The sequence below is a fragment of the Epinephelus moara genome, chromosome 24 (genome assembly GCF_006386435.1).
Source record: "Epinephelus moara isolate mb chromosome 24, YSFRI_EMoa_1.0, whole genome shotgun sequence".
Classification (NCBI taxonomy): Eukaryota; Metazoa; Chordata; class Actinopteri; order Perciformes; family Serranidae; genus Epinephelus; species Epinephelus moara.
The window spans coordinates 43,670,877-43,698,006 of NC_065529.1; the positions used below are offsets into that span (position 1 = coordinate 43,670,877).

Consider the following 27,130-nt stretch of genomic DNA (forward strand, 5'->3'; position numbering starts at 1 on the left):
ACAACCTATAAAATGTCTTGAAACTCTGTTGTGCATAATAATTTGGAACAGTGCATTTTAAGTTTTCTATTTTTGAAAAAAATACTGTTTTCATTGGGAGGTTTGTTCAATAATATTTGAATTAAACTTTAACAGCTGATGACTTGAAAATTATGCTGACTGTTATTTGCATCGACTATTTAGGAAAATCAGAGAAAAATATCATTTGCATAATAATTTGGAACGCGGTGTAAACAATTAAAAATACTTTAAAGAGTAATAAAAACAAAAAAATATTTAAACAATTTAGAAACGACAAGGGCTGCGACATCAGAGCAACCAACAGTCACAATGTTCTTTTTCGGTGCAAATGGAGTCCTTCCTTTCAATGAATAACAACTAATACAACAAAACCTAAATCTCCACCCTTCACCTCTTATCACTGTGGTTGATCCTCAGCTCCTCCTGCACACATTAGAATTCCTTGGGCAAGACACTGAATCCTGAAATTGATGGCCTGGTCACAGCCAAACACCCTGAACCCTCCCTTTCCATCGGCAGAGTCAGAAAAGTTTTGTGGCTAATAACCTGACAGTACTTACAGGTTTGCAGCGCTGCTGTCTGAAGGGTCCGTCCTGTCGCAGTTTGTAGTACAGGTAGTAAAAGTGGAATCCGAATGAAGGTGGCGCCTGGTCGAACGTCACATGGAGGTTCGACCCCAGCTGAGACACGTTCAGGGTCTTCGGCTTCCAGACTGCACAGACAGAAACAGAACTTAACCTCCAATCACTTTGACACGTACCGTTTAATGATATAATTACAGATCATTTGGCCAGATCTTTTTTCATAAATTCCCCATTTTAGAAGTATACCTTATTTTAGAAGCCTCTCTGTTATCTGTCCTGCTCCTGTTTTAGTTAACTGCTCATGCAACTTTCTCTCTGTTTCCATTTTGTCTTGATAAATTCGGTAAAATGTAAATTACTACAGCTCTAAATCAGTGCAGCCACAGCCATGTCAGTTGTTCTTGTTAACACTTATTTTCAGTAACTAATTACGTGTTTCAATCGTTGTTGGGCGACTTTTAAACTCAAAACTTCCTCCAAAGATGTGGCAAAGATGACACAACATAACTCCTCTCTTTCCAGGAAGGCTTTTAATATGAAACATCTGCACCATAACTATATGTCATACAACTTTATATCTTACATAACATAGTAGTGATCACGTTAAAACCTTTCGTAAATGAAAAATTAAAACGTGTTTGTGTAAATCTGTTACTGATGTTTAACTTGTCTTGAAAACAAGACAAGTTAAACTCTGGACTAACTCTGTCTACATGTGGCTCTGGTTATGACGACGACACTGAGGAACTTACATGGTTTGCAGACCAGGTTGTCTGATCCCAGGAGGACTTCACACGCTGGAAGATGAACACACACAGAAAAACAGACACAGAGAAGTGGTGAGACAATCTGTTTTTGTTCTGATGCAGCCTCAACTTGACTTCAGTGATCCGACAAATCAGCCTTCACATTTTGGGCAACACATGTAAACTTCTTTTCTCTGTCTTCCCCCAACAGATACAAGTTTCATCTACAGTATACGTGTCAAGTGCTAAGTGCTGTGTTCACACCAGCCCAAACAAACCGCATTTAGGGGGCAAACAAACTTGAGTTTGATTGAACCAAACCTTCCTGGGGTCCACCTTTAAAAACGTACATTTAACATTACAGTCCGCACAAATCAACACCTTTGAAAACATAAAACAAAAATTATACTATGAGGACTGTATGAAGACTTTTAAGATGCTGCGTGCTGTAGCTGCTGCAGTCCAGTAAACCTTGTCAAGCCACATCAATTTTGCAGAGCTGGGCTGACAGTTTCCTCCCGCCTCCAGTGTTTAAGCTAAGCTAAACACATGCAAGATGTTCTAAGACAATAAATGAGCATCAGTTAAGAAATCAATTGTGTTTGAACGAGGAGATTTCTGTACTCACAGTTGGTCCTGAGGAAGGACGGTGGGAAGAAGCTCTCGTTCATCAGAGTCGGGAAAGGAACAACACGAACCATGTAGTCGGTGTCAAAGGACAAACCGCTGAACGGCTGACTGCTCAGCTTCTGTATCAGTGAAATAATGATAAGTCAAAAATTAATATTACAAATAGTCAGTAATATGGAGACAGGAACAGGTTCACTGGAGCATCTTTGGTCATTGCGGTGAACATCAAAGGTCAGAGAGCAATGAGCAGCATGAGGTTACAATTCAGATGGAAAAATCCCCACTGTATACTCACAGTCTCAGTAAGTATATTCAGTCAATAATGATAAGTATATATGTTCATAGAGCAAAACACAAGTCTACAAAGTGCTGCACATTCATTGAAATAACTCCGGTGCAATGTTACAGATTTGGCCAAATGACTTATTTGTATTTGCAGTTTGAATTAACAGCACCCTATTTTCTTGAAGTCTGTTTTAAAGCGATAGTTCAGATTTTCTGAAGTGGGGTGTTATGAAGTATTTATCCATAGTCAGTGTATTACCTACAGTAGCTGTTTGTCAGCATGCCCCCAGTTTAGAGGAGTAGATCGGCAGCTCCTGTGTTCACGGATGTTAAACTACAGTTGTTTTTTAATGGAGTTTGGCTTTAAAAAGGCTTAAGTTACCCTACAGAAATTGCTGTCTGACAGCAAGGTGAAGCGGCATATAGCATACACTTAACTTACCAAATAATACCGATTTTTTTAAGTGAGACTTTTTCTAGGTGGCTAAAATACATTTTACCGTCGACAGCAGTACATTACTTAGCTTCAGTGTCAGCACTCGTCCTGCTTTATCAAACTGGGAACATGCTGAGGGACATCTACATCACACAACCCCACCTCAAAACATACTACCACTACTACTTTTCATAGTACTCAAAGACACTTTTCATTGGTTAAAAACGATCATAATATAGAGTACACAATATAAAATACAAATGACATTATTCACACATTAAAAGCCGTTTTGAAAAGATGAGATGACTGATTTGAATCGGTGGAAGTCGGTGCAGTCTCCATCAGTGAGGTAGGAAGGGGCCTGGTTATGGAGGGCTTTGTGAGTGAGGAGGAGGACTTTGAATTGGATGTGTTGTGGAACAGGAAGCCAGTGGAGGTTCTGGGGGACAGGGGATTGCAGGAGCGGGAATGGGTGAGCAGACGGGCAGCAGAGTTCTGGATGTATTAGAGTTTATTTAGGACTTTGGATGATGCACTATAAAGAATGTAATCTACAACAAGCAGCTGCCTCATCCCTCCCTGTGGTTGGTCAGTTTGCTGCGTCATTAATTTTGGTCCTACCGTGTTCCTGTAGGAGAAGTTGAGCTGTCGAGGGTCTTTGAGGATCAGATGTTGACACTGTTTCCCTTCTGGATTCTTGTCCTCCAGATAAACTCTGAAACCTTTAATGTGTTCGATTCCTGCAGAGACACAACAACAAGTTCATCACATCCATCCTTCTCTCCTTGTTTCCTCCTCTCCTCTCCGCCTTCCCTTCACTCCCCTTGTTTCCTTTCCTCTGCTCATCTCTTCATTTATTTTCTTCCCCTCATCCCCTTTCATCCCGTTCTCCTCTCTTCATTTCCATACCCTTATTCTGTTTCATTTCCTTCTTTCTTCTTCTTCTTGTCTTCCTGCCTCCTCATCTAATGTCCTCACCTCCTCTCATTGTTTCATTTCCTTTCTTCTTTTCATTGTTTTCATTCCTGCCCCTTCTTTTCTACTTTTTCATTACCTCTTTTCTTATTACTTTCTCCTGCCCTCTTCTTTCCTCCTCTCCTTGTTTCCTTTCCTTGCCTCTCATTTCCTTTCCATCACTCCCATTTTCTATCCTATACTCCTCTTGCTGTTCTTTCTTCCTTTCCTCACCGTTTCCCTTTCTCTCCTACACTCCTTGTTTCCTTTCCTCTTCTCTTCTTGTTTTCTTCCTCCCCTTATCTTCTGTTCTCCTCTCTTCATGTTTCCTTTCCTTCACTTTCTTTGTTTCCTATCCTCTACTCATCTCATCTCCTCTCTAAATGTCCTTTCTTTCCTCTCCTTGTTCTTTTTTCCCCCATTACTTTTTTTGTCCCCTTCTTTGTCCTTCTATCCTCGTTTCCTACCCATCTCTCAAATTTCCTCTCCCCATCCTCTCTCCTTGTTCATTTTTTCTCCTCTCCTTATTTCATTTCCTTTCCTTCTCTCATTGTTTTCTTTCTGCCCCTCTCTTTTCTACTTGTTTCCTCTCCTCTCATTATTCCCCACTCCCCTCCCTCCTGTTTCGTTTTACGACCACCTGTCCTCTCCTTGTTCCTTTCCCTCCTCTCCATTTTTTGTTTCCTTTCCTTCTCTTCTCATCTTGTTTTCTAGTTCGATCCAACACTTCTCCTTGTTTCCTTTTACCCTTCCTAACACCTCCCCTGTCTTATTTCATTTTATCTCCTCCCCTGTGCTCCTTGTCCCCTTTCTTCCCTGCCGCCCCCGTCCTCCTCTCTTCCTCCCCTCTTCCTCTGTGCTCTTTGAAAACACGTCTGTCCTGTAATTACACCTTTACATCCACAGGACATGTTTTTCCTATTAGCTCTGTGGGGAGTGGAGGGAGCGAGGAGAGCAGCGGTGGAACAGGTTTTTCTGTCTTGAGGCAGATTCCTGAACATCTCCGTCTCTCTCTGTGTCTCCTGCAGAGTCGAGGACAGACGAGGATGTTTGTGCATTTTAACGACAGCTGCAGTGTGACGGCAGGTTTGTGCTCGTCTGTCTTTTTCTCCCCTTCAGTATAATGTCTGGTTGTGTCTACATGTTTTAACCTTGATTAAAGATATCTAACTACTTTGATCTAGACTGAAACATCAACACATTTTGTACAGAACACGTTCCCTAAAAGGTGAATCCAACTGATTCTGGCGATCTAATATCTTCTATTACTTAAAGTAATGAAAAAATGCCCATCACAGTTTCCCAGAGCCAATGATCACGTCATCAAATGTCTTGTTTTGTCCCAAACTCAAAGATATTCAGTTTACTGTGATATAAAATACACTGAGGAAGCTGGAATAATGAACTCTTGTACATTGATGGCGGCGCATGTGGTTGCATCGGCTCGATACTCTAAGCAAATTAGCATTTTTGTTACTTTGTGTGAGTTATGTTTGCACTCGAGGATCGTATCCACTATGAAAGAGCCGAACTTTTTGATATGGAAGGTCAATTTCAAGATTATAAATCCAAGAGCCTGGACTCTATTCCACAAGAGATCTTGCATACTGTTGAGCCTGGTGGAATTATCGTCATCCCACATAGGTAACGTCGGAGGCGGCGTAGAGAACGGAAGCAAAAGCAGGACAAAAAAGGCAGCCTACAAGCTAGGCTAAGGGCTAACCCACTACACATGCTCACACACACACATCGCGCTGATTTAAGCTCCAGCCCTTTATATTGTGCAATAACTTGATCTATAATGAGCTATGAATCTGCTGCTGGCATCTATTTATTGGTATTTCAGACACACCTCTTATTATTATTTATGCAGTTAGTTGTTTGTCACTGTTTCGTCTCGTCATTGTCTGTGGTTTTACCTCGTTCTTATCTTGTCTTACTGTTTTAAATCTGTCTTTTATGTAACGTTTTTATGTCATTTGTGTGCAGCCTTCAGCCTGTGATTCACCACAAAGAATTTCTTTGCACATCTATAATGACAATTAAGTGTCTTCTGTCTTATTTCGTTACATTCATGCCATGTACATTTGCTTATCTATTGTTTTTAAAGAAAAAACAATTAGATTGGACAGAAAATCTCACCTTTATTTTCAAAAGGGAAGTTTTTTACACCTGCTTAAGTTTCAGTGATAGTAAAGCACCTGTTTCAATAATAAATTACTTCTGTTTTCAGTTTTTAAGGGAAACTGTATCTGTTCATAATCATAAGTGTGTAATACCGTAAAATTGTGGTATTTTCTGATCATGCCATGAAAATCTTTCACTGATGCAACCCTAGTTTTGCATTTTTGCTTAAAAAATGACTTAAACGATGAATCCATTACCAACATGATTTCAGATTACTTTTCTGTCGATAAACTTTAAAATAATTATTTCAGCTTTATTTTGCTTTATGACCAAATACCAGCAAAACTAACGAGATTCCCTCAGCTTCACTTCGTGTTCAGTGTTAATAAGCAAATGTTAGCATGCTAACCTGCTAAACTAAAGTGATTAACATGATAAACATTATATCTGCTGAACATCAGCAAACTAAAAATCAGAAAGAACAGCTGAAGAGTCTGCTCCATCACCGTGAATCATCAGCAACAATCGAAGCGATGATGTCATAATTTCACTTTTCCACTATGTGTTTTATGTCAAATCTAAACCCAAGGCCCAGATTACCTGATCATATAAGACTAGAAACAACGCATCAAACTCTACATGATGTAGAGTTCACGTCTGTGCAGTATTACGGCTGAAGTGTAAAACACATGTGGCCCGTCATGTGATTCCCAAAGTGCAAATACCAGGTGCTGCAGGACAGACTACACTCAGCAGCACCCTGGTCCTTTCTGAAGCACATTCAGAGGACTGTGATGTAATGAATTCCTAATCCTGATTCATAACTAATTCATAATGAAAACAAGGTGAAATGGTTTTATAATACGATCACATGACTTTTGGCAGTCATAGAATTCTTGTCATATCCTCAATTCTCAACAAACCAAAAGCAGGCCTCCTCCACCTGCTGCAGAGAAACTCTTACTACTTATTGTGACATGAAGTTGTCATATTTGTGACATTATTAGTTAAATTCAGTGTTTCAGCATCTTTAATGTTAGTAAAAGCACTGATTTTATTCATGAAAAATCTGCAGATATCTTGAGAAAAGTATGATAAAGGATGAGCACAAACAACAATCACACTGGACCTGAATTTAAACCTGTTAACATGCAGTTTTTGCTTTATAAATACACGTATACATATATAGATCTTATCCTCTGCTATGGCTGCAGCAGGGTTTACCTTACACTGGAAACATACTGGACAGCTGAAGAATCCACTTTGCAAACAACAAAACATATATTTGTTTTATTAACTTTGAGTCCTCAGCGGGCAGAAAAGAAGCTGTGCAGGTTTTTAGGAGACGTTTGACGGAGAGATTCTGGATTCTCGCTGCTTCTCACATGCGACTGTGACATGGAAAATTTCTGGAAGATTTCTGTCTCTCCGTGAGAAAACAACAGGCTGTATTGTCACCGAGGGAGAGTTCACCTTACACTGAGCGCGCACACACACACACGAACACACACATTCCTTCACGGTCAAATCGTGGTATTGTAGTGTGAGATGTGATCCTCTCTCTTATTCTCCGGGCCTGATCAAAGGGACACACACACACACACACACACACACACAGAGGGACACACAGACACAGGGACACTCACACAGACACACTGTCACAGAGCTGGGTAATCTTACAGATTTGAGCACTTTGAAGGGTTATTCTTTCCTGCTCCTCCTCCCTCATTTTCCCTTCTCTCTCTACTTTGTTATGGAAAGGATTTTTTTTTATTGTGAAGCAGCAAAATAAGGAAATGTTGAGTTTTCATTAGCAGAAACTTAACTTATCTTCTCAGAGCTGGACACACAGACACTTTTAAAAACGCTGTTCTTTCTGGACTCCTGCTAGGGCTGGGCAATAAATAGAAAATTATTCAAAACCAACATTCAGAGCCTCTAACCGACGTAATCTTGCCAATATCGGTAATTTTGATTTCTTTTTAAATTCTGTAAATGCTTTCCCCACTGTGTGTATTCATGTACTGTCTCCTTAAAAACATACTACTGCACCCTGTCGAGTCTGTGACCCGGAAGCAACATGGAGGAAGACTCAAAACACCGAGCCAACTGAGCAACTTGAGCAGCTTGTAAGAGAAATGCCGTGTCTGTCATTTGGACATTTAAAACTGATTAAGGTAACGCAAATTGGAACAGCATGGTTTGACTCGGCGCAGCCAAAGGTGGTAAGACGGCTGTAAATCGCTACTAGTGGAGGGATGTGTAAATAAAGGGACAGATAGGTTCACAAACAGAGAGGGACAGCTAAACAGACAGACAGGTACCTAGTGGACTGGCAGACCAGTGGACGACCACAGCAGCCTGATCCTCACAGGCCAGATGGCTGAAGGAGACGTTGGAGACCTCATGGATCACGTGTTTCCCCAACGGGTAGTTTAACGAACAATCTGCAGGACAAGAGACAGAGAGAGAGAGATCGACAACAGCACATCATTATTACATGTTTTTTTTAACAACTATTACTGCATTTCTTTATCACAGTTCTACGAGTCACCCTGTGGTGCAGGTGGTGACTGTGGCTGTATCACCGTCTTCCTCTCGTGGTGGAAGAAACACTCGATTTATTACTTCAGTCAAAGTAGCAATATTAGTCATGATACTGGAACTTTTAACTTTGCAAAATATTGATACTTGCTACCATTTTCAATACCACAAGGAAACTTGACATTGGGCATTAAGTTAAAATTTGTATTAAAAGACAAATATAACAAGACTATAACAGACAACGACAATGACAGCTTCTTTATATTCAGAGGTAATATGTTACAATAAATCGCTATTTTTTACAATACTAAGCAACACTACAGTCTAGAAATTCTTTGTTACTAATAAAAGTGCATTCAATATTTTACTGAAATGAAAATACAAAAGTTAGAGCATCAAAATATTTTTAAAGTAAAAAAAACTCATCCTATTTTCTCATCCTACTTTTTACAGAATTGGTTTATAATTATGAGAGTTATTCTGAAGCTGATGTCCAGCACTGTAAATGCCTCTGCCTGAAAATGTTGACTCCAGTATTGGCGAGTATGTGAGTCTATGCACCGATCTGATACCAGCTAATTTATTAATAAACTTATAGGCAGTTTCACACCCAGATAAAAAGGCAGTTCTTCTTCATGGCTCTGAAACTGTAGCCTAACCAGCAGGCTGCTCTGTGCAGCCACTGACAATAACTGTTTCAGACTGGTAAAGAAGAAATGATTTACGGTAAATCGTGTTTCATTAGCCATTAGCAAAATGTCTGCAATTTGGCAATATTTTACACCGGAAAGTGGCACCAGTAAAAAGGCAACATGTTCAGTATGCATGGCTTCAGTTTCAAGGGGTGAGCCATGCCATACAACAATAATAGTAATAATGTTACTCCCATAAAGTGTTGTGTTGTCGTATACCGCAAGTTTTTGTTGTTGTTTTTTAGTATGGTGGTATCAAATCGCCCAATACTCATGTTCAGGTACTGGAATCTGTATCGGACAGGAAAAAAGGGTATTGAAACATCTGTAGCAGCTGGTAAAGGTGGAGTTCATTTTAATTACTTTCAATATTGCTGAGTATCTTACTCCATAAAAATATAATGTATTCATTGATTTTTATTATATATTAATACTATTTTTATTGTTGTTGCTGTTATGTATCTGTCATTTAGGGACTTTTTCATCTTTTTCTGTTTATTTTATTGCTGTTTATAATTCTTGGTATAAGTTGCTACTACTTATTTGTTTTTATGGACTTTTTTCATCATTTTATTGAGATTGCCATTATATATTTGTATCCTTCCAGCCCATTGAATGTGAACTCAGGGCATTGCTGAAAAAGAGCCTAATGCTATGTCAATTTTCCCTGAATAAACAATAATTTGATGATGATGATGATGATGATGAATCTGCAAAGTAACTAGTAACTACTGATGTTAAATAAACAGTAGAAAGTATTTGTCTCTTTAAAATGCAGTGAAGTAGAAGTATGGAGAAGCAGAAAATGGAGGTTAAAGTACCTCAAAATTGAATATTTTGAAAATTAAAATAGGAACAGGAGGCTTAGCGTATCCATCATGTCTCCCAGCTGTCACAGCATCATCAACAAAGAACTGTCATTGATATTTTTACAAACCACACCTTCACTCATTCAGTCACCATGTATACGCCTATGCCTGTTCCCAAAGTTTCTCTTGTTTTATCTCATGAGGGATAAAGATGGAGGGCCAGAGGAGGAGGAGGAGGAGGAGGAGGAGGAGGAGCAGCCAGCCATGAACCGAGAGATCGGAGGAGAAAAGATGGACTTAGGATGTAGAAAGAAAAGGGGGCGTGAGCTCAGACACGACTCACTGCTCCTCTTTCCTCCTGCCAGCCACCTATTGAGGGAGAGGATTGAGGTGAGGAAGAGGAGGAGGCGGAGAGGACAGAGGAGAAGAGCTTAAAAAAAAAAGGATAGAGATGACTGGGAGGAGGCTGGGAGAGCATGGGATGCGACACGAGTCACTGCTCCTCTTCCTCTCGCCCTCCTCAAAGCGGGGTCATGTTCAGGGCTAAAGGAGAAGGTCACAGCTGGACGCTCCTCTTCTTCCTCTTCCTCAATCATAAAGCTTCTCTATTGGATAGTAAAAGGAGGGGAAGGTTGGAGCTTGTGCCTCCTCTTCCTCCTTTCCTCCTCTTTGTATTCAGAGTTTATTTAAAAGACAAAGGAGAGGAGGAAGAGGAGGATGAAAGCTTCGTATTTGGTTTTCACCTCCCTGCTCCTCTTCCTCCCGTGCTCACTCCAGTTTAAAGAAATTAAGAGGAGGAGATGGAGGTTAGAGCCTTCACATACCCTTCGTCCTTGTGTTTTTATCTCCTTTTATAATAAAACTCTTTGTGGATGAAAAGCTTAGTAATCTGTTATGCCTTTGTGGTATGGTATAATGTGCTGAATACTACGATACCCATGAGGCTCAGCTGCTGTTGTTACAAAGCAAAGGACAGTTTGAGGCAAAACTCAAACTCAAAAAGTTTCGTTGGTGCAGTTTGGAGCAAAACCTGACCCAGAATGTGTTTTATTGGATTCTAGCACAATCTTTAGCTTCAGTTTGCTGTTAGTGGAGCACACAACCTTATTTGAAGCTCTCTGATTGGGTGTTCCTTATTGAAAATACACCTGCTGTTATTTCAGATTTTTCTGGATTTTTTCTAATGTCAACGTATTCCATGTAAAGACCAAAACCAACAATATGCCATTCAATCTGTAATTAATTTCAGCCCAAAACCCAATGGTTTCTACTCAAGATGTAACTCCTTAAAAACGAATCACAAATATGAAGTTTCAACATTACACAAACAGGAGGAAATAGTTTTTAGGACTATTTTCAGCAGCGGATTAATCCACATGATGCTCTAGTGAGTATTATGGGCAGCAGGTCATGTAGGGCTGGGTATTGGTACCTGATACCTTTAAGGTGTTGGCCCACATAACTCAGTGCCACGTTGTATAGAAACACCACATCACATAAAACAATACAATAGTCAATATAAAAGACTGCCTGGTTAGCACAAGCTAACACAGCAGAGGCTAACATCTGAAACTGAGCCGTTCAACAGTCCAAACAAACTAACAATACCAAAAGGGCCCAAATCTGCCATTAAACCCGATAACAACTGTGTGTGTGTGGCCCGGCGGACTCTCACCTAGTGTCCCCCACACGAAGCAGCTACAATCTATACAGTGATGTGATGAAGTTGAACGTGGTGTGTTTGACGGAGTTGGCAGCAGTGTATTTGGGATTCAGTCAAAATAAACTACATGGCAATGAAAGGACATGTCACCCAGTGCAACAGTGTGGCTCATTGGTGTGTGTTTTTTTTTTAAACATTTTGTGGACGACAATGGAGCTCTGTGGCACAGAGGAAGAGGATATACATGGGTTTGGATACAAAGATAATTATTAGTTATTAGATACATTCATGGTTGGTTTTGGTCTTTTTACAGAAAAGTTAAGATTTGCTGATTTCAGCACCTTCCATCAGTGACCTGGAGGTCAAAGGTCACCCTGATTTATATTTCCCATGACATCACTGCAAACAGAGTCAGTGAAAAGAGGAAGAAGAGGCCTCTGATTTTCCTTCATCCTCCTTCATCCTCATAGAGCTGAAGATTCAGAGGAAAGGAAGCAGTGAGGTGTGTCACTCCCTCACACACACACGCACACACAATAAGCTGATTGTGATTGTCATGCTAAAACACCTCAGTGCTTTTACTTTGGCTCAAAGTGTGTGGGTTTTCACACATTTCCTTGTTAGTAAGAAGCGGATGCATCGTCATTTTAAAAGTCACATGACCTTCTGACCCCTGACCTCCACATTACTGGTGACCTAATATGCATTAGGAATAGATTAAATTAATCACTCATCTTGAAAGAAGACCTTATGGAGGCAGCTGAAAGAACAGTAACGTCTTTTATAAGATGAACAGTTTGACATTTTGGGAAGTATGCTTACTTTCTATCTTGCAGTTTATTGAGAAAACTGACACCACTTTCATGTCTATACAGGTAACTCAAGCCTGTAACTGGCTATCTTACCTTAGCATTAAGACTGGAAACAGAGGGAAACTGCTAACTTGCCTACGTCCAGAGGGGGGGGGGATTTGTGAATTTCTCAATTGGGTTTGATTCTAATTCTTGGTGCAACGGTTTGATTCATAATATGTCCACTTCTCCCAGTCAATTAATGTTATTAACAATGTTAACGTGAAACAACTCAGAAGCCCTGAAGACAAGATGTGCGATGAATTAACCTGTTGATTATCATGACACTTTTTTATACACTTATTTTATTTTGTTTTGATTTCTATTTTCTTCTCTGTCTCCATTCTCAGGAAGAAAACTCTTAAGTGATACAAACTCATCCAAAAGTCTAAAATGGTTAATTTGCAGTTTTATATAGGGACTGCTTGAAAACTGCGCACACACACACACACACACACACACACACACACACACACACACACACACACACACACACAAAGCGTAATCTCAAAGTGCTTCTCGCTCATGGTCACGGACAAAGGCAGCAGGCAGGGATCGGCTACGGCTCAGGAACTTGACTTTTACAGAGAAAAGAACAAAAGACGAAGAGGAGGAGGAGGAGGATGGTGGAGGAGGAAGAGGATGAAGGGGGTGGAGATGCAGGGGGTGAGGGGGCTTCAGATTTTCACACTGGGTAACATAATGGGAAATAAAAACTGACTTTAGGCTCCGATTAAATTCAGTGATTGATTTTTAAGTTTAAAAGAAGGATGTACCCTCAGAGGAAAATTTTCCGATACAGCAACTTACTGTAGTTTCTGGAGAAACTGACGGGAATCTAAATGTTAAAACATCGGGACTGAATCCCCACAGCCTGTGTGAGGTTAAATTTATGTTTTACTGTTGAGAGTTTGATGCCAAAATATTAGGTTGCTTGGAACTGTGCCACCACCTGGACAGTTACTTAAAGTAAGAAGGTGTTGGGAACCCCTGGGAATTCAAGATAAACCAAAGTCATTGTACACATTCACAGGATTATAGATTAACTCACTGTCAGCTCTGAAGGTGACGGCCAACCTCCGACCTCCATCTGCACCAGACTGCACCTGAGAGAGAGACAAAGACACAACACATTAAAGGCTGTTACAGTATTTAGGCTACTTAAAATCATTAAAAGAATAAGAATACTGGATCTGATTTTTGCCGTTAGGATGCAACAGATCTGGTCCTGTAATTCAATCTCTGATTATATCATCGGTGATTCAAACAGGTCTGTTGTAGTGCTCATTGACAGCTGACTCCAAGGTGGGACAAACACTCGAACAATCAGATCTTTGTAGGTGGGATTAAGAATGGGGGCGTCATCTTCCTGTGCCAGAGCCAGAAAAATGGCCTTAGGCAAAATAAAACAACCAGTGCGAGCAGCTGTACAGGGTCGATGATCAATGTTCAACCAACTGCTGCAAGTAACTGCTGCCACAGCCGCTGTGTCAGCTTGTAGCACAGACACATCAGTCATCACTGATTGGTTTAAAGCAGTGGTTCTGAACTGGTGGGTTGCAGGTCCATTCTGAATGGACCGCAAGTGACTTGCTAACATATAAACTTTACACACTTTATTTTTAAGTACAGTGAATTTCCTAGCACAGAACTTTTATTTTGAAGGGTCGTCTCCTGTTGTAGAGTGAGTGCCTAATGGACAGCTACTTGATAGAGACAGCAAACTAGCTCAATGACATGGCCAAACACAAGTATGACGCTGATTATATTAAACCATGTGGACCTTGAACTAATGACTAAGGAGAAATCTGGACCCTGTGGCTGGACCAGTTTGAAACCACTGGTTTAGAGCATGACCCACTCTCTCAGTCAGAAAATGGCAAACATGAACATGACGTCAGACTGAAAGGACGAAGTGGAAGAAAATGGACGTTCAGTCTGATGATCAGGCTATCAAGAAAATCTTAAGTTAATCTTGTGTGCACAAACGTACAGAACAGTCGACTGGACATTGTGACATACATTATGTTTAAAGGATGTCAAGGATAACACAACAGGTAAATAGGCTAAAACCAAAGTAGTTCCCTGTAGTTCTTATTTCAAACTGCATTAAATCCAAGCAGCTATTTTAGATTCAAGTGTTCATGATCTGACAAGGGCTGAACGCGCTTCAGAATTATGTCACTCGAATCAGATTTGGCTCTTGAATACAAATATTCTACTACTTGTTCCTATTTTTACCTATTGAGTTTAAGAGTTTGAACTGGGTTCAGTGGGATGTCAAGGGTGACAGTGATGTTCATGTTATATAGTAAACAAGCCAAGTTAGCCCTGGGTGCTAACAATGCTAACAATATATTGGAAATGTGTAACTACATTTTTGCCAACACTAGATATTAAACAAAAGCCAGAAACTATATCGTATGAAGTTGCTGTGAGCTGTAAATTCACCACTTCTAAGCAGTGGCAAAGCCTCTCTTCATCCAGGCAGCGTCCTCTGTCTCACTCAGACTCACCTTGGGTCTGGGTCTGCAGCTGCCTGTGCCAGAGAGCAGTGTGATAGAAAGGAGTGCTGACTCTGCAGCCACATCTGGGCAAAGAAATGTCCCTTAAAGCATACTGCACACCAACCAACAACAACAGCAAAAAAAAAAAAAAAAAAAAAGAGTCACTGATCAGGGCACCCACTAGCTCACCTAGTAGAGCAGACACTAGGGCCGTAACGGTACGTGTATTTGCGTCGAACCGTTCGGTACGCGACTTTCGGTTCGGCACGACCCTGTACCGAATTATTGGGCACAGGATATTATTTTATTTTATTTTGTTTTATTTTAATTCCATTTTTGCGAGCCGAACCATTTAAAATATCTAGTTCCCCGACGGACATAATTGAGTGACGGACCGAGTCCGACTGTAAATCTCCGCCTTCACTTTGTGCAGCCTATTCTCGCATTTTGACAACATGGCAAGTGAGCCTGACGAACCTGAAGACCCACCCGCAAACCTTAAGTCCTCCGTTTGGGAACACTTTGGTTTCAGGGTTAAATACGAAGATGGAAATAAACAAGTGGACAAGACAAAAGCAGTGTGCCGACACTGCAGAACAGCAGTCGGGTATGTACTTGGAAACACGTCTAACATGCTAACGCATCTAACACCACCCGAGTTTGAATGTTAACCGGCACGACTAGAAAGAGCAATCTGGTGCAAACTACGATATCGTCGTCATTTAAAAAGAAAGAGCGTTTCCCTGACCATTCTGATCGCGCTAAAGAAATAACCAACGCCATTGGAGTTGACTAAAATTGTTTAAGCTGCACTTTAGATATAAGCATGTTTTGTTTACTGCACTTTAACAAAGTGGGAAAGCTAAATAAGTTCCTAGTAAAACTGAATCTGAGCAGGCTTTAAAGCTGACCAGCTGCACTATACTTTTTATTTTATTTGAGTAAAAGCAGAAATTTATATTTATATTTTTCATTCAAAAAATGTGAAAAAGAGTTAACTGCTGTGGTGGTATGTTTTAATAAGGTTACCAATAAGTAAAAGATATTTAATAGTTGTCTATTTTTTTCATTACTGTACCAAAAAAAACGAACCGTGACTTGTGTACCGAGGTACGTACCGAACCGTGATTTCTGTGTACCGTTACACCCCTAGCAGACACCCCATATAAAAAGGCTTTGTCCTTGCCACAGCGGCCGTGGATTTGATTCCAAACCTGTGGCCCTTTGCTGCTCGTCATCCTCCCCCTCCTCTCCCTCTTTTACTCTCAATGTGTCCTATCTGATAAAAGCAAAAGGCTGAATAAATATTAATAACAATTTTTAAAAGGGCAGCCCTTGATCTGACAACTCTCACTTTTGTATTGCATCAGGCTGTTAACCTGTTTACACCTTTGGCATTGTCTTCATTTGGATTTAGCACGTTACTGATAATCTTCATTGTTTCTACTTTGTTTTATTTGCACTATTTCCCTCTTTGTGCTGCAACAGCGTCACAACAAAAACTTACATTATATCTTATCTAATCTTATCGTTCACAGTCATACACATGCAGATAGCAGCCAAAGGTGACCAGACTTGCTGAAACTAAATTCAATGAAGCTTCACAGCAAAATGAATGAATGTAGTAACCTGACAATGTAAATATGAAGGAATAAATTCAGTATTTATAAGCAGTACCAAAACACAGCAACTAGCCTGTTGCTAACACTTCAGGTGCTCGTCTCTAACTGACCAGAGTAGGAACAAAAACCTGTGACTTCAGTTCCTGCTGCTGCAGTAACTTAACTGTAATAAGACACCTGCCAGGCTCCATTAGATGGCGTCAATACTTGAAATTGTCCAGTAAAATCATCTGGATTGGGTATTTCTAGAGTAAAATTTGTCACCAAAATACAAAGACACTACTTGAGTTGTTTGGTTCTGCTGAATAACGGTCCAAGCTCCACCCAGCAGCTCTATTTAACACAAAGAACGGCAGATACAGTGACACACGATGACTGGTGAGATAAGCCAAGGTGTGAACGTCGACTCCCTCCTGAGCCACAGAATCCCTTCCTCTGTGTCCCTGCACAAAGACGTGGATTCTCATGAGGTGTGTTACAGCAGAGCAGTTTTACAGCTTTGACCTTGTTTTCATGTTGCCCTGCTGCACACACACACACACTGAAACACACACACACTCTTTCTCTTTCTCCACCTTGTTACAGAGGTGTCAGACTGTGGTCACACACAACAACCACAGACACACACCTGAACCTAATCAGACAGACTCCCTACTGTGTGTGTGTGTGTGTGTGTGTGTGTGTGTGTGTGTGTGTGTGTGTGTGTGTGTGTGTTATAAAAAGTGTGCCATGCTTATTAGCAGTGACTGTACCCCAACAACCCATCCACACACACACGTTTGTAATTACAGACTTGTGAAGACCCTCATTGCCAGAGTGCATTCCCCAGACCTTCAAACAAGCTCTGACACGGACCCTAAAACCAGGTCTTAGCCACCAACAGCTTTATAGAAGGTGAGGATTGGACAAACATGTCTTCACTTTCCAAACATGCCCTCAAAATGGTCCTTAGAAAGACAGAAATACACACACACAGTTTGATCCTATCATGTTCCTGTTCATTATGTATGTTGCCTTCAGTTTGCCTCAACTGCTGACCTCTGACCTGTAGAGGTTTACGTGCTGCTGTGTGCGCAGATGTCCCGCTGGCAGCATGAAATGGGAGTCTAATTAAAATCAAGGGAAGGTTTTCACTGACAGCACAAAAAAAGCAGACTTTCTGATTGGTTGCACCGAGACACAACCCTGCCACCCCCCCAAAAAATTGGTTCTGGTGCGACTTCCTACAGCTTAATGGCTGAATGTGGAGGAGTCAGATGCACATTCTCTGCACAGATGAGCACAGACCAGGAGGATCTTAGAGATATTTATACAGAGAGATTAATAACCAGGTTGCTAATGTTCCTTGTAGACCATGCAGGGTCACCGGGTAACCCAAAAAATAAACAGAGCTGGAGGAAACCCACACAAGACATCGAGAGAACAAGCAAACCTCACACACAAAGAACAAGGCAGCACATCTGGATTTAAACTCAGGACCATCATGTTCAAAAAAAATACCAAAAGAAGCCTTTAAAAAGTCCAGTTTGGGTGACGGATCTGATTTTGAAGGCTTAACAGACACTAAAACTCTGCACAGTGGTTCATCAAACTATGAGACAAGATTTTGGATACCTAGAAAGTTATCACAGCAATAACCATGTTATTTAGTAGCAACGATTTTAACACAGACACACAGCATTCACACTACCAAGTAATTCTACAAGGAACGTGCTCATGCATATGTGCGATTGGCCAGCGCTTCCCTTGCCGGACGACACCACACTGTGTTGAGACAGATTTTGTAGGACAGCCAACAGGGTTTTCTTCCTGGATCTCTCGGAGTCTGAACCCCGACTGTGTCAGTGAAGTGGCCTCATTCAAATGTATAAAGGTCAGGCATTTTTTCATGCAGTTTTGGTGTCTGCCTGGCCTTTGGGCATCAGAAGTGTTTGTTGGACGGTCCCCTCCACACCTTTGAGACACGAGAATGACTGACTATAGCCGAAACCAATAATCAGGCCCACATCATGGACTGACGGACCAACTTCCTCTAGTTTCTTTTTTCTTATATTCTTAATACAACTCCTTCTTTTCATGTGAACAACCAAACACAACACTACAAATGTCCTCTGGGACAGATGTTCTTAAAATCCTCTTTTATACAGAGATGCCAGGATACTGCTGCAACAAAGAACCTTAATTTTGCCAGCTTTACTTTATTACAAAGAACCAAACAACACTGGAATCGTGCTGCCCCAGTGTGTGATTTTGAAAAGCATGCTGACGTTTCAGAAGCAAAAGAACAACATTCACTTAGTGCCCCTATGTTATGCCTGTTGATGTCATCCTCTGCTCGAAGGGAAAGGAGCTTCTGGACCTCATCGTCTCCCCACTTTGAGGACATTTTCTGTTGCTGCTATTCTGTGAATTAAGCCCCTTTGACACTGCTGTTTCAGACAGGAGATTTAAAAAGTACCTAGCAGCAGTTAGTGGCTAACTGAAAGAATAAAAACAGTAGCCAAAAGTGTCTGCCAATTGGGGATACAATGAAGTACAGGAGCTCCTTACCACCCGAGCAGAGAGCAACGGTAAATGATCATTGTTCCCATCTTATGCCATTTTAATCGCTCAGAAAGTTCTGCACAACGTGAATGTTTTGTCATACTAGATGCAGATGATGTTGTGTTACACGTCACATCTCTTTTGATTTCGGAACACCGGCATGCATCTAAAAATCACAAACTGAGCGGCATCATGGTTGATTTTGTATGAAGATGCAGACGCAGCAGTGTTGTTGGAGGTGGAATAACAGTGCCACGTTTGTCATATCCCTCTCTATATGTGCGTTTACATACACCATTTTTAGTTAGCATGTAAAAAACCTGAGGGGAAACTAAACAAAAGTTGGTGTATCCAAAATGGTAACTGCAATGAAGGGCAATGAGAACAGTTCCAGCAAATAACTGATAATGTACAGTCATGACATAACACCATGGGCCGCTGCAAGCTCTCCGTCGTCTCCTTTTTTCACTCTCTATTTACATTGTCCAGTGTGCTCTCTGTTATTATACATCCACTGTATAATCATCTTGTTGCGCCGTCTTCACCTGCAGACTTTTGACTGGAGAATTAGTATAACCTTGTGCTTATGAGGAAGAACCAACTGCTAATATGCACATAAAAGTACTGGATGGAGGAGTGTATAAGTTGTATTTTATTTTGCAGATTTAAGGAAAATTCCATTAAAATTTGCTCTATTATGGATGGAAACCGAGCTTATGACAGACGACTTTTCACTTCGCCTTTGAGTGTAGCTATCTGTGAAAGATAAACACTTTTGCCTTCTGATGTTGTCGGACAACACATTTTATCAACTAGTTCTTGTCTAGGCTTCCCTTCATCACAAAACATGTCTGATCTCATGGGAGAGGAGCAGATTACTGAGCCTTTCTTCAGTGTGCTTCATCTTGTTGTCTTCACTATAATCAATCCAGATAAACACAAGCAGCCCGAGCTGACTAATCACAGTTTTTATGGTCTCTACGTGTCATCTTGCTGCTGCTCTTCAAAACTGTAACTACACTACTGGAATGCTATGCTATTTCCGCCGAATACACATGTAAAATTCCATCTTTAATAACAGACTTCCTGCTCAATTCAAACATTTTCACTTTACAGACAGGTCGAGTGCTGCAGACTGAAGCTCCTTTCACACATGCACTGCAAACCTGAAATTACTCAGACATTACCCAGAGGAGCTGTACGTGGGAACACAAATGTCCGAATCAGTTGGACCGGACATTAAACAGACTTCACCCTGCAAGCTCCCCTGTCCAAAGTCTGTGTAATGTCCGATTGAGCCCATGTGTGAATACAGCAGGTAATTGTCTGGAGAATTCACCACAAGTGAGTGGGCATGTTGATGCCGTTTCTATCATGCAGCTTGAGCCAAAGTGGAAGAAAACAAACAGGGTGAGGGTGAAGAAGAAGAGTCATTCACGAAAAGAGGGCAACGAAAATGTCAAACTGAAGAGATGATGAGATTTGGGGACTTTTGTCAGTGAGGGCAGACACCGAAATTATGACCAAATTACGAACTAACCACTTGGTAATTAGCGTCATCTCCTGTCCCCTGCACACTCTACCCAGTCACCACCCGTCTTCAAACCAAACAGAGTGTCCCCAGTAAGTGACAACGCCTCTGTGTGACTTGAATTTAACATCCCATGAGTCGGCACACTTTCTAGTTACATACTTTGATAATTCCATATTCAAACAATTCGTTAACCATAAGTACGCCACCTTCTCCTTGACCCTGCCCATCAACACAAACCAATCCTTCAGTCTTTACAACTGACAATTTTTCAGACAGAGACACACACTTTTCTTCCTTCCTGTAGCCAGGTGTTTTTGACTACTAACAATCATTATCCTCCACACACACACACACACACACACACACACCCTGAGGCCTGAACAGACTGAGTCACATCAGTAAACAACTAAAGAAAAGGAAAGAAAGAAAAGAAAAGAGCGGGTCATTATTAGTAACAAAAGAAAGATCTGAGAAGCAGCTGTGGTGCATCAGATACACAGACAGCAGACACACTGAACGTTTGGGAAATGTCGCAATATCTGAGCGTGGTGCGCTTTTTAAAGCAACTACAAAGCACAGAGCTACAAGTCTATAAACAGAGGGAAAACTTGAGCGCTGAAGAAAGCAGAATTTCCCTCGGGAATCCCCAAACACACACACACACTGAATCAGTTCCTGTAGTAATCAGACAGCTAATTGCAGGCTCAGCTAGCTGCACATCAACAGCAATTAATCCCAGTGCTGGAGGTAAGGAACGAGGCAAAGAGGAAAGAGGACACAAGGAGAGAGTCAAGGAGGCCTGTGAGAAGAGAGGATTCAGAAAAAGGAGGATTCAGAAGGGGGGAGTGAAGGATGATGGGAGAAGTAATCACCAACCCTGCAGAGGAGGAAGGAAGCGAGGAAGAAGAGATGGAGGAATCTGATTAAACAGGAACTCCTTCAATTACAGCTTTCAAGGTTCATGTAGCAGACTTCTCCTCTGCCTCATTCTGTTTGGGGCGACCAGACCAGTTCCAGATGTGGGACAGAGAACGTGGGACACACTCACAGGCTGACCTTTAATCAACGGACTGCTCATGAGCTGAGGAATAAACAGCTACAACAGTTCTGTCCGCAGAGACCAGGACGAGAGCCTGATATTGAGATTTGGTTTGGTTTATTTTGGCATCTGACAGGCAGTGGTGAAAAGTAACTAAGAATATTTACTCATGTAGACTTTACTTTACTTAAGAAGAATTTTAAGGCTCTTCTAACTGAATATTACCATGTTACACGTCTACCTCACTCAGAGGGAAATATTGTGCTTAATTTACTCAACTACATTTATTTGATGTTACTCTGCAATAATACAAAATATAATCAACACATAAATTATGATGTCCTTTTTACAGCTAAAGATGAGACTTAATTGATCCCTTCTTAAAACTAACAAGCTACCCAGCAAAAGTAAACCATCAATCAATAATTATATTCTAATATACAACATATATATTCTCAAATAGGCCATTGCATAAAGAATACTTTACTTAAAGACAACAGTGTGTAAGTTTTAGGGGGATGTAGTTGTGGCTAGGGATTGCAGATTGCAACCAACTGAAACTTCTCCTGGTTAGAATCCCTTCAGTGTTCATTGTTCAGGAGGTTTTTACCACACTGAATTTAACAGTTTCACATCACAAATCAGTGTAACGTTAACACTGTTTGGCATGTTGGAAACGGACTGTTGGCACCTGTCACTGTGTGCTCACCTTTTTTCTCTGATAACTTAAGATCCAGACATTCAGGAGGTTTTAACCAGGAGCTGAATTATGTGTAGAGGTCTCTTCCTCACCAAGGTAAACAGACCTGAGGTCTCATTTATAAATATTGCTTATGCACAAAACAGGGCCTGAAAAAGGTGTATGCCACTTCCCATGCAAACGTTGTACACTACAAAAACAGACTTGATGGAAGAAACTTTGACCCATAGTTACTAACATTTTGAAGATGGGAAATTGGCGACACAGATGGCAAGGTGGAAGTCTCATTGCAAAAATGGTTGAATAATTTAGAAGCACGCCATTTTTGGATTTTGTTTGTACATTCGTTTTAGTATGGAAGCCACACATTTTTTATAAATGAGACCCCTGGTGATTTAAACCGATAAAATCACTGAATAGATCAAAAAATCTGTGTTTTTTCAATGCTGATAGTCACGGATGGGATGCTTACTACAGAGGCCAATGCAAAAACATGAATGGCCTTATGTCGAGCCAGTGTTGGTTTGTCCATTCTCAGCTGTTGTAGAGATTTCATTCATCTCATTTTTTTTTTTTTTTTTATAAAAATACATTATACACTTTTTATTATACACTAAAGAAAACACTGTTTTATATTCCATATGTATCAATACTTCTCCCTAAATTCTACACACTGGACCTTTAAGTTTATGCAGGGATGATACGTTTGTACTTTTACTACGATTTTGAGTGTAGAACTTTTACTATTATCAAAGTATTACTACGCTGTGGTATTGCTGCTTTTTCTTAAGTGCAAGATCTGACTACTTCTTCCTCCACTGCAGAAAAGTACCAAAGTATTCATGATTTTGTTCAGTTACGCTGTCAGTACACTTCATAAGAACTGCTCCTTGATCAATGAAGATTTACACACTACAAATACTTTTTGGTCGGAGCACTAACATCTTTCTTCTTTTAAAAAAAAAAGAAAAAAAGAAAAAAAAAGTGAACTATCACAAAGAACCTCATACTAACTACTACCACTCTGTGTGTGTGTGTGTGTGTGTGTGTGTGTGTGTGTGTGTGAAGTTGATGAGGGTCTTGTTCATGCCTCAGGGCTTTAAACTCAGCCCTGTTCCTCTTAATGTCTTCCTGTCTCTTACACACACGCGCACAAGCACAAACACACACACACACACACACACACACACACACACACACACACACACACACACCTACAAACACTACCATATGGGACAACATGGCTGCACTGAAATATATATGTGTATTTATGTATGTGTTTGTGTGTGTCTGCATTTTGGGGGGGTAACTAGCCGACACAACACCACATCCAGTTGGCTGCTAGTGACCAAAACCGAGCAAAGTTATACTTAGTCCACTCAGGTCTTGCTGTTTGGCTGCTGGTCCATATATAAATACATCTAACATGTAGGTGGATCCAAACTGATTATCAGCTCTGATCACGTGGTGCATCATCATCATGGAACATGAACTGTGACGGGCTGCGCTTAAACATAAGACAACTCTCACAGAAACACAGCAGAACTTCCTCCAACAGAGACCAAACTGAGAGGCAGCCCAAGTTTGTCGAAATCTGCCCATCCTCATGAGGTGGCGCTATACATGCTCAGTTAGCATTCTTTGATCGGTGCTACTAAATTAGGAGAGTGGTCGTAGGCGTTTTTTAAATTGTTTTGGAGCTTTATTGCTGACAGACAATTAGAACAGAACGAGGTTAGCTTCGTCCCTTTGTGTAAAGCAGATCTGTAAATCACCTTAGGTGCACACTGATGGAAAAACCAGACCTACTGCTGACACACAGTGAAGATCTGTTCAGCCAGTGAGCCTGAAAACACATCAACCCAACAGAGGATGTGAGATTTGATCCAACTAACAACCCAGGAACTGACCACAACCAAACTGTGTTGGATTTACTGTAGTGCTGTCAAAATGTTATACACATGCATGAATGTTAATATGCAGAATGCTAAAACAAACATCCAGTAACATTAACAAATTTCAGCTTTTCCTTAACTTCATATCACTGATCACTGAGAGTAAAAAATGTAAATGATAAACATCAATATATCAGGGATTCACCCATGTTAGTGTCATAATTCCTGCTCCGTTTGTGTGACTCACATGATCAGATTTTGTTTCCCTGCTTATATTTGATCTGTCAATTGATCTGCCGCTGAACAAAAAATAAATGAAATCACATCTGATCTCAGCTCTGCAGCTCCAGAGGAGGAACGAGCCCAGGAAGAAAAAGATGGAAACAAAAGTGAGGTGTAACAAAGCAAACTCTGAGAAAAAACTGTGTGTGTGTGTGTGTGTGTGTGTGTGTGTGTGTGTGTGTGTGTGTGTGTGTTCGGGGGCAGCCAACCAGAGATTTCCCACCACAGAAACAAAACCTGCAGCTTCCTCCTCCTGCATGACTGCTCCTCAATGACCCCCCCATCCCACCCCATCCCGCTCCTCTTCTTCATCACAACTCCCCCTCCTCCTCTTCCTACTCCTCCTCCTCCTCCTCGCCCAGGAGGAGCACCTCCTCCCCTGCTGTGACAGTTTGTCCTTTAAAAGACTCTGTCTCTCGTTACAGAGACAGGACCGGGACAAACCCTGACTTTCTTTGTAAAAGACACAAACCAAACTCACCACCGCTCTGTTACATGAAAACAGAGACTGTAGTCATGTGACCTGGCCCTACAGTCAGCTATAGCACTTTTCCATACACATGTGCTGGCATGGTTTGACTAAGTTGGACTCGGCGCACCAGCAAGCACAGCAGGGATTCTTCCTCTGTGTTCTCTCATTGTTATTTGAGTTTTTTAAATATTCTCTCAGTACTACACAAACTCCCACATGCCAATTTCCTCCACCTTGCTTTCACAGTGTTGGAAGCATAGGTGTAGTGCTGCTCAAGCGCAATACAATACAGACGAAGCTCATCGAACGTCACTACAAGCCGCTTTGAAGCAGAGGCCGACTGACTCCACACTTTGTCCATCTCTGGCACGACTCAGCACTACTTGACTCATCTCAACTGGTAATGGAAATGCAAATCAACACGGCATGTTTTGACTCAGCGCGGCTACAGAGCCAATTAAAAAGCCCAACATCCGAGCCATGAAGGAACCACATGAATGCGACCAAAGGGAGTGTGAGTGCCTGAACAGGCCGAACATGCAACACTCCTCACAAGATACACACTGAAAGTGGCGTCTGCAATTAGCTGCTGATATTGACAAAACATACGTATAAAAAAGAAAAAGAGAAGAAGAGAAGTGGAGAAGATGAAGTGATATGGCTGGGTATTATTTGAAATGTTGTGAGTTTTCGTGCTACAGCTGTGAATTCTTTCTTGATACCTTGATTTGAGAAATATGATAAAATATAATATGAACAGAAAAAGCCAAATATTACATCATGACTGAACCCAAGGAGCTTGACAAGAAATTTGGCAAAATTATGACTTAACTCAAGAGCTATCTCACCAAAATATACGCCAACAAGATTATGAATTTGACCAGATATGTGAGGAGATCTTTCAGCTCTTTGACAGCCAGCAGACACACACATTTCAGCCTGTACCAAAAAAGGTTATTGAGGTTCAACACCTTACACTAGTTTGGTACATTTTGTCACTTTTTTATGACATGACTCAAACGTTAATTTTCTCACATACAGACTCAATCACTGGTATAAGGACAGGAGGTTATTCTTTGTAAGTTTAACCTAAAAATGTCCAAAATTTGAATCTGATTTGTGAAATAAAAATAGGTTTTCACAAGAAATTTGCTTTGGTGTATTGGTGCATAACAGTAAACACACTCAGAGAAAAAAACTAAAAGACTACAAAAGTCAATTAACATACATGTCTAAAATAGAAAAAAATTGCATTAAAAGCACAAAAAGATACTTTTAAAAAATGCATGTATCTAAAAATATACGTGTATGTTTTGAAATGAAAAAGCTGAACAGTTTCCAGACTTCAATGTTGTTCAGCAGGGTGAGAAGGGAAAGCTGAGAAAGTTTTATGCAAATATACTCTCACATGTTGGAGCAAGAACCAGTTCTGGCTCCCTCGTGACGGAAGGATGTTATCAATTACACTCACCTACGTACAAAATATTCAAATGAAATGGAGGAAAAGCCAATCACTGCAGTCAACAAGCTGCTGGCACATCATTCGGCCAATGAATCTCTTTGTAATGCACCACTTTTGTGCAATGTGAGAGACATAACAGTTCAATCAGAGCTGGATATGTATACCAAGTATTCCCTAGAGCAACAAATGTCACCAAAAACATGGAGATAAAGACTACACAAGGTTTCCTCTGCCTGTTTCTGAACACCCAGCCTCACACTTTTTCATTCTGTTCAACAATAAAATAAAACATCTATCATCTTATTAGTGGGACATACAGACAGGACATGAAATCATTCTTCATTTTGTAGGTGAAAGGCAACAGAAAACAGTTTCTTTGTGCCTATAACCATATTTAAAGTACTGTTTGTGAGTGAGGAAATATTCCCCTGAAGAGGTGAAGTCCCACCATCGATCCTTCACCTTCTGCTTGATTCCGTCGCCAGAAACCCAGAGAGCACACGTGTTTCATATCGGACGCCCACCCAGCCGTGACGCTCCGTGACGCTCTCTGATGCCAAAAACACACCGAAGCCCTGGAGGACGATGGGATACGTGACATGGTTGGAGCTTGGAAATGTGCTTCACAAATGATGGCAGGGTGAGAGAGAGAAAAGAAGGAGATGAAGAATCCAGAGAAAGAGAGGAGGAAGCTTGAATGATTTCCTGGTGCGTCTTCCTCCGCTGAGACG

At 40.9% G+C, this 27,130-nt stretch overlaps 1 protein-coding gene across 1 annotated transcript in view; it reads right to left on the bottom strand.

The window, feature by feature from the left end:
- The window catches only part of il17rd (interleukin 17 receptor D), a 41,117-nt gene that overhangs the window by 8,995 nt on the left and 4,992 nt on the right, over positions 1–27,130 (bottom strand). The window contains exons 2-7 of the mRNA XM_050038676.1: positions 13,394–13,448; positions 8,108–8,230; positions 3,324–3,442; positions 1,980–2,100; positions 1,358–1,402; positions 582–733 (exon numbers count right to left, since the gene is read on the bottom strand). Of these exons, the coding sequence (XP_049894633.1) occupies positions 582–733; positions 1,358–1,402; positions 1,980–2,100; positions 3,324–3,442; positions 8,108–8,230; positions 13,394–13,448 (615 nt within the window). The remainder of the gene's footprint in view (positions 1–581; positions 734–1,357; positions 1,403–1,979; positions 2,101–3,323; positions 3,443–8,107; positions 8,231–13,393; positions 13,449–27,130) is intronic.